The sequence below is a fragment of the Chenopodium album genome, chromosome 6 (assembly GCF_948465745.1).
Source record: "Chenopodium album chromosome 6, dcCheAlbu1.1, whole genome shotgun sequence".
Taxonomy (NCBI): Eukaryota; Viridiplantae; Streptophyta; class Magnoliopsida; order Caryophyllales; family Amaranthaceae; genus Chenopodium; species Chenopodium album.
In genome coordinates, this window is record NC_137839.1 from 3,133,483 (window position 1) to 3,142,017 (window position 8,535).

The following is an 8,535-nucleotide window of genomic DNA, read 5'->3' on the forward strand; positions in this document are numbered from 1 at the left end:
TGAATTTTTTATATAATTAAAAATTCATAGAAATTAAAATTAAACTTTTAAACGTGTGGCTAATGACAAGCATATCTAAGAGAATTTTTAGGTAAAATTCCTTGATTTAGCTTATTTATTATAGCCACAAATCCAATCTTAACTCGTTAAAAATAAAGATTAATGTGAAGACTAATAAACAACCACTTGTTTTGCAAATAGTACGCTCGTTTTACTTCAATCATGAAGCTAATTCTCTCACTTTTGTCCAGTAAACAAACATATGGAAACAAATACAAAGGGAAATTTAGAAAGAAAAGAATAAAAGAATAATAATAATAATAATAATAATAATAATAATAATAATAATAATAAACCTAAAATTAGGTTATAAAAAAAAAACGTAAAATTAAAATCAAAATTTCTTGAAAGAAAAATGCCATGACCAAAAAGATGAAGAAAGATATTGGTTTTTCATGCACCATTAACACAGAAGTAGGTTCAGTTTTAGCAGCATTAAGAAACAATAACGAGCTATCCGCCTCAGAAGATAATTACCATGACACTGCAATCCTTCAACAATCCTTGAAATCATTGAGATCTCTCATTTTCAATCCTCGGCAAGAATGGCAATACATAGATCCTTCAATATACCTCTCCCCCTTCCTAGATGTAATACAGAGCGACGATGTCCCTGCAGCAGCAACAAACATTGCTCTCTCCTCGCTCATCAAGCTCTTAAAGATCCAAGTATTCGACGAGAAAACACCAGGGGCTCAGGAAGCCATGAATGCCCTGGTTATGTCCACTACAAGCTGCAGGCTCGAGAGGACAGATCCACTTAGCGAGGAAGGAATTCTTATGAAGGTCCTGCTGCTGCTTAACAACATAATGATGCACCCAGGCTCTTGCCTTCTCAAAGACGAGTGTGTTTGTAGGGTGATTAACACAACCTTCCAAGTCGTGCAGCAATCATCAAACCGAGGAAACTTGCTCCAAAGAGCCGCTAAATTTGCTATGCTTGAGATTTCACAAATGGTGTTCTCAAGGCTGGATAGCATAGAAGTGAAGGAAGGGGAGAATTCTGAGTCTGAGTCAGAAGAGTTAGATGACAATGACATTGTGAATAAAGGATTTGGTCTTCGATGTGTGGTGGACATTTTTCAGTTCTTATGTTCCTTGTTGAATGTAGTGCAGATGGTTGAGATTGATGGGATCATATCTCAGAGCAATGATGAGGATATCCAGATCCTGGCTTTGATGTTGATTAACACAGCATTGGAATTGAGTGGCGATGGATTTTCCCAGCATCCAAAACTACGTAGGATGGTCGGGGATGATCTATTTCATCATTTAATCCATTATGGAACTCGTTCTAGCGCCCTCATCTTGTCAATGATTTGCAGCACCGTCTTGAACTCATATAATTTCCTACACGGGTTAGAACTTGATTTCCGAGCAATGATAAATCTAAAATCGAGAATGTTTAACTAAATAAAATAGCTATGTCTAGGTGCATTGGTTTTCCTTTCAAAACAGGGGGCTGTTTTGGAATAAAAACATTAAAATTGGATCAAGTTATCCAACCCCATAAATTGGTAAAGAGCCTGCATATTATTAAAGCAATGCATAGAGAAAGTTGAAGAAAATTCCTAACCATATAACACAATTAAAATGTTTCCTTGATCTTGCAGGTCACTGAGGCTCCAGCTTGAAGCATTCTTCACCTTTGTATTATTCAGAGTTGCAAAATTTGGCAGCTCGGTGCGATACCAAGAAGTAGCACTGGAAGGTATCATCAATCTCTGTAGACAACCCACATTTCTAATAGAGACTTACGTAAACTATGACTGCGCTTTCATGTGCTGCAATGTGTTTGAGGAAATGGGCAAGCTCCTTTGCAAACTGGCATTTCCAATGACTACCCCTTTGACAAGCTTGCAACTTCAAGCCTTTGAAGGCTTAATCATAATCATCCAAGCCATCGCTGACAAAGTAAACAATGGAGATAACACAGTTTCCTTCGAACCATTTCTGGTTGAAATTACAGAGTATTCTCCCTTTTGGGAAGAGCCATTAAGGAAGGACAACTTGGAAAACTGGGTTCATATTTTAAGACTGAGGAAAGCACAAAAGAAGAAACTATTGATTGCAGGAACCCATTTCAATCAAGATGAGAAAAAAGGTCTAGAGTACCTTAAAATTTCACACTTAATTCCAAATCCACCAGAAGCAAAAGCTTTTGCCTATTTCTTTCGCTTTACACCTGGGCTCAATAAGACTGCAATAGGAGATTATCTCGGTGACCCAGATGAGTTTCACTTACAAGTGCTAAACGAATTCACACACACATTCGATTTTACAGGCTTTATTCTTGACACTGCATTGAGAACTTACCTAGAGAGTTTCAGGCTGCCTGGAGAATCCCAGAAAATTCACAGGATTCTAGAGGCTTTCTCAGAAAGATTCTTTAATCAGCAATCATCTGAGCTCTTTGAAACCAAGGATGCAGTGTTTATCCTTTGCTACTCTCTCATCATGTTAAACACAGACCAGCACAATCCACAAGTAAAAAAAAAGATGACAGAGGAAGAGTTCATCAGAAATAACAGGGCTATCAATAATGGGAAGGACCTTCCTAGGGAGTATCTATCAGAACTTTTCCAATCTATTGCCACACATGCAATTGCCATTTTTGCTCAATCGGCTACTTTGGTTGAGATGAACCCTAGCCGTTGGGTTGAGTTGATAAGTCGATCCAAATTTATGAATCCCTTCATTGTTTGCGACTTTGACCATAGACTAGGCAGAGACATGTTTGGAAGTATTGCAGGTCCTACAGTTTCTGCTCTCTCTGCAATTTTTGAGCATGCTGACGATGATGAAGTCCTTAATGAGTGCATAGAAGGAATGGTTTCAGTGGCTAGAATTGCACGGCATGGGCTAGAAGACATCCTTGATGAGCTTGTAGCCTCACTTTGCAAATTCACCACTCTGCTGAATCCATATGCATCTGCAGAAGAGACGCTATATCTATTTTCCAGTGAACTGAAGCCAAGAATGGCAACTCTTGCTGTTTTCAATATTGCAAATAAATTTGGAGAGTCAATCAGAGGAGCTTGGAGAAATATAGTTGATTGCATGTTGAAACTCAAGAGGCTTAAGCTACTCCCCCAATCTGTGGTTGACTACGATACCTTAGTGGCAACAGAGAGTGAGTTACAGTCAAGGAACATCAGCGAGGACTCTAAATTCGGAAGTAGCAGAGGAAACAACTCCATGGCAACAGGCCGACTTTCACATTTTTTATTGGATGGTAATGAAGAGTTACTAAATCCTGGTGGAAGTGAGTTTGAGCAAAACCTGAAAATCATACAACAATGCAAAATAGGGAATATATTTAGTAATTCATCAAAATTACCTGTAGACACATTATTGAATCTAGGAAGAACTCTTATCTTCGCAGCGGCAGGAAAAGGGCAGAAATTCACGACAGCACTTGAGGAGGAAGAAACTGTCACTTTCTGCTGGGATATAGTAGGAGCCATTGCTTATGCAAACATTGACAGATTTTCCAGTTTCTGGCCTGCTTACTACGACTACATTGGTGCAGTTACTCAATTCCCACTTTTTTCTCCTGTGCCATTTGCTGAAAAAGCAGCAATGATCCTTTTTAAATTGTGCGTCAAGCTCCTTTCTTCTTACCAAACTGACAAGTATGCTGAAGAAGTCATGTTCAAATCAATAAGTTTAATGTGGAAACTTGACAAGGAAATTCTTGATACCTGCTGTGAAACCATCATACAAACAGTGTGCAAAATTTTAACTGAATTCCCAGGTAATGTACAAACCCCAATCGGGTGGAAAACACTTCTGCAATTGCTGTCAGCCAATGGTCGACTTCCTGAAAACTATGATCAGGCAGTCAAGGCAATAATTCAGCTATTGTCTGATGGGAAAAACATGAACAGAACCAATTATGCATATTGCATTGACTGTGCTTTTGGTTTCGTTGCCCTGAGAACCAGCCTGGTGGAGAAGAACATACAGATGATGGATCTAATGGCTAATTCTGTCAAATTATTGATTCAATGGTACAAAGATAACTCTGACCCTGGAAGCAGTATCAGCAATGGAAGCATCGCAAGCAGTTCAGAAGACAAAATGAAATTATTTGTCAAGCTAGGAGAAGCCTTAAGAAAGACCAGTCTAGCACGACGTGAAGAAGTGAGAAACCATGCAGTAGCAAGTCTGAAAAAGAGCTTTGAACTAGCCAGAGATCTAGAGCTGACATCAACTAATACCATCATCTTCTTCAACCATGTAATATTTGCTATGGTTGATGATCTGCATGAAAAAATGTTGGATTACTCAAGAAGAGAGAATGCAGAGAGAGAAATGAGGAGCATGGAGGGTACCCTGAAAAATGCAATGGAGTTGTTAACTGATGTATTTTTGCTATACTTAAAGTCAATATCAGGAAATCCAGGATTCAGGAGTTTTTGGTTAGGGCTGTTAAGAAGGATGGACACCTGTGTGAAAGCAGATTTGGGTGTGCACGGTCCATCAAGAATGCAGCAAGTAGTCCCAGAATTATTGAAGAAGATAATTGCAGTAATGAAGGACACAGGAGTTTTGGAGCCAAGAGAAAATGATGACTTTTGGGATATTACATACATCCAAATTCAATGGATAGCTCCATCACTTGAAGGGGAGATGTTTCCATATATTCCGTAAAATGTTTTATGGTCATAAAAATACTGTTCTAATTCAATAGATGATCGAAGGGGAGATGTATTCGTGCTTTCTTTTAAATTTCTCTCATATATTTTGGTAGCAGAATATAGAGAACTAGCCTAATGCAAACCCGAAATCTTTAGAACTAACTTATCCAGCACATTTAGATGCCTGAAATACGGAAATTCCAGAGAACAAGAGAAAATAGGAAGAAAAAATAAATAAATGTAGATCACAAAAACAAGATGGAAATATTATATAGTAACCAGCTGATGCTGAAGAAAGTTTTTCTATTGCTGTAATTTTTCTAATAACAGTACATTTCTGTTAAATTAATGCTTTGCCAATTGATACCAAAACAAAACATAGATCAAAAGCTAAAGGGACAATGAAAAAGTTACATGTTAGAAACTTGAAAAGAAACATCCCTGAGGCTTTGCACATTTAGGCATTTCTGCACACAGAAGGCACCTGTCAAGCTAGCCCATCGAAAAACATACGGCAGTCCTCATCATATTCGCCCTCCCGAAAGTTCCAATAGCATCCACTGAGAAAAGTAAAACTTAAGATTAGTACTATGACAGTATGACTACTATCATTGCAGAGAGCTACAGGTGGAAATGAGATAAATAAATAAACAATAGCATAGTTAATTTACACATGACAAAGATCTAGTACTCTCAAGGCAAGATTTTTGTTAGTCAATAAAATGAACAGAAAATCTCAATTTAAATTTTAAACTGCATAACAAGCATGGAGATTACTGAAGAACAATCCCTTCTCTCTCTCTCTCTCTCCCCCCCCCCCCCCCCCCCCCCCCTCCCCCAATTGCATCTATACAGTATGTTAATGAACCTGTATATCACATTATCATCACTCTTCCTCAAGTTGTGCCCACGAATTTGAGCACAAAATGCAAACTTGAAAAGGATGCAGAAAACAACTAGCATGCCTTCAGCAAATAGAATATTGGTTGCTTCCAAAGCTAAAGCATACACAACCATCATGTAATAATACACATTTTCAGCCAACATTCTCAAAACCAAATATAGAAGTAATATAGTTTCAAACTTTCAAATGTATAGGATATATATTGAACACTACCTTACCATATCTTCCATTTCTTACACTCAATCACAACATCTAACAGACCTACATATACAAATGCTTAACATAACAAAATTACCAAAAAAAAAAAAAAAGGTTTAAGAGCAACCTTCATCTCTCACACATTCTCAACAGAACAATCACTGTCCTGTTCCTGATCATCCTTTTGTCCTAATTTCGCAATCTCAACCTTAGTTCGATCAAGCATCTCCTTCTTTTGCAATTCCAATTCTCTCTGAAACTCCTCCCTCATCCTATCCAATTCCTCCATATGTTGCTTCTTACTATCCTCCATCTTCTCATATATCTCCCCAACCCTCTTAATCGACTCCGATAACATTCTATACGACTCTTCCGCCTCTTCCTCATCCTCGTCTTCCTCATCATCATCATCTTCCCCACACTCAGACTCCGAATTCCCTGGACTATCCCTCATCTCATCAGATGCATTAGAATGATCCAAGTAAACTCTCGGGTTCATAAACACGAACTCGCCCGAATCAACCCCACAAGCTAACCCACATTGCTCTTGCTGTTGCAATTGCCTAGGTGACATTGTCATCAAAACATCCATTTTCTTGAAGAACACCCATTTGCTACTCCCAATTCCTAAGCCAATCACTTTAGCTTTCTCTCTCTTATACTTCATCTTCAATGCATTCAACCTACTTCTACAATCCGAAACGCAGCGTTTCGACCGCGTCGCCTCTGAAACTCGCTCAGCGACTTCGTTCCAGTCCTCACTCCTCAAACTACTCCTACCCAATTGAAGAAACCTCTCACCCCAGATTTCCAAAAGGACGAAAGTACCCTGCTCCGACCAATCGGAATCCATGCCGGAGGAATTAGGGGTAGAATGGTAATTCCAAGTAGAGAGCTTTCTCTGCTTCTGGCGATGTCGAGTGGATGTGCGGCGACGCCCAGGACCGTTGAAGTCTTCGTCATTGATGTCGTCATCTTCTTCTTCATCGGAATCGTCGATTGCTCCAAGAACGACGTCGTTTTCATCGTCATCATCTTCTTCTTCGGCGTAACTTTTTTGGGGTTTTGATCGGCGAGAATAAGGGTAATTCGATCGACGATCCATTGATAAAATAAAGGAGAATTGAAGATTAATTTGATGAAATTGCAGGGGATTTTTGTTGTCCAGAAAAACCCTAGAACTATAGCTAAGAATTGATGATTGAAGAATGTAGTTGGCAGTTTTGCGACAGTTTAACCAACCTTTTTTCTTTTTCTTTTTAATTTTTTGCCTTTTGGCTTGGATAGCTTATTGAGGGGATTTGACATTTTGATCCATTAGAAGTTCTGAATCTGAAGCCCAACAAAGTTCATGCTCTAAAGACTAAAGTCTATGCAATCAGATTTGACAATATGACTCGATCCGATTTATCAATCCATATCTGAATTGTATCCGAAATCATCTGACTTTACTCGAAATTGAATTTTCATAGAATTGATCGGTTTTACATGATAAATTGATTGACTTAGAATTCAATCGACTCTAAATCAATCTGAAAACCAACTAATAGAGTCAACTTTACCTCTAGTCTAATTAAAAAACACACAAAAGTATACTATACATCCTTTTGAAAGTTTTTTTTTTTTTAGTTGGGTTACTCTCATCGAGCACATATAACTGTTGTGTTTTTAATAAAAAATTGTAAACAATGATTGAGAGTGGTACAAAGATGAATAACCTTTTTGGAAAGTTCTCATACTGGTTTATGTAGTCGACTCCGCTTATGGGATTAAGTCGTTCAAGCAGAAGAAGAAAAATTATAAACAATAATGTAAGAGATTTTCCTATATAATAGAAATCATAAATATTGGTTTAAGTGAAATATACATGATTACTTTTAAGATCTTTCTTTTTGCTTAAATTTGAATATTAATCTAACAAACAATGGTTGAAGCTTATAGTTTTTATATTATGAAATCAAGGAGTGTAAATTATTCTACCTTTATATTAATACAAGTATATTAGTAAGTTTTTTCTGATAATGATTGTCAACCAAGTATATAAGATAGTTCGAATTGAATCAATAAAACCCTAAATAAAAACTAAAACCTCAAGTAAAATTAAAATAGGATTGTCTATATGAATTGTCGTTTTTACGATCCCAAAAGAACAAACCAATCATTTATGTTAGCCAGGTTGTATTCTACATGTGTTGTAAGACTTGTAACTCAATTAATATCTTCAATCCAATGGGCTAATATGGCAGTATTAACTTCCTTGCTCTTCCAGGCTTGCGAGGCCCACCTCTCATATTTTACTCACCCAAGTACCCAACTCACTTCTCAATTATTGTTTATATATAGGGGACTTGTACGTGGTTGGTCTTATAATTACTCTCTATTTTAATTTTCGAGACGAAAAATACTTTTTCCGCTTCATTAGAGTTACAACATGGGATTGATAACCTTTCCAATACAAGGTTTACTTGAAATCATGTTAGGGTATAGTTGATCAACGGTACCATAGTTCACCCTTATTTTGGTCGGGTTACTTTATACGTAGTAGATTAAATTTCCGACCTATAAATTGGACTTTCATTATGTTGTATGTGTATAGCTATTTTGGTCATAGGCCTAAATATTCCAATTTGTTAAGGGTACGAATTCTTGGCCACAATTTAAGGCTTGATCTCAGTTCTAAATTAGCTATATCTTGGATTGTTTAAAGAAAATCAATCAAACTTATGATAA

The 8,535-nt window shown here is 37.3% G+C and overlaps 2 protein-coding genes across 2 annotated transcripts; one reads left to right on the plus strand and one right to left on the minus strand.

Moving 5' to 3' along the window:
- The first annotated feature begins 420 nt into the window (after window positions 1-420).
- Window positions 421-4,795, plus strand: LOC145635584 (ARF guanine-nucleotide exchange factor GNL2-like). The gene is made up of 2 exons (XM_081686891.1): window positions 421-1,418; window positions 1,674-4,795. The coding sequence occupies exons 1-2, from the start codon at window positions 421-423 to the stop codon at window positions 4,714-4,716; spliced, it is 4,041 nt and encodes a 1,346-aa protein (XP_081543017.1). The 3' UTR covers window positions 4,717-4,795.
- Window positions 4,796-4,944: 149 nt separating this feature from the next.
- On the minus strand, window positions 4,945-6,994 carry LOC145635583 (trihelix transcription factor ENAP1-like). The gene is made up of 2 exons (XM_081686890.1): window positions 5,933-6,994; window positions 4,945-5,263 (listed from the first exon to the last, which is right to left on the minus strand). The coding sequence occupies exon 1, from the start codon at window positions 6,908-6,910 to the stop codon at window positions 5,942-5,944; it is 969 nt and encodes a 322-aa protein (XP_081543016.1). The 5' UTR covers window positions 6,911-6,994; the 3' UTR covers window positions 4,945-5,263; window positions 5,933-5,941.
- Window positions 6,995-8,535: the final 1,541 nt, after the last annotated feature.

What these genes read in the sequence shown, in the direction of transcription:
- LOC145635583 (XM_081686890.1), bottom strand. Translation starts at nt 6,910, where the DNA reads ATGGATCGTCGATCGAATTACCCTTATTCTCGCCGATCAAAACCCCAA.
- LOC145635584 (XM_081686891.1), top strand. Translation starts at nt 421, where the DNA reads ATGACCAAAAAGATGAAGAAAGATATTGGTTTTTCATGCACCATTAAC. An exon ending in TCATATAATTTCCTACACGG is followed by an intron (nt 1,419 to 1,673) that starts GTTAGAACTTGA and finishes TTGATCTTGCAG; the next exon opens with GTCACTGAGGCTCCAGCTTG.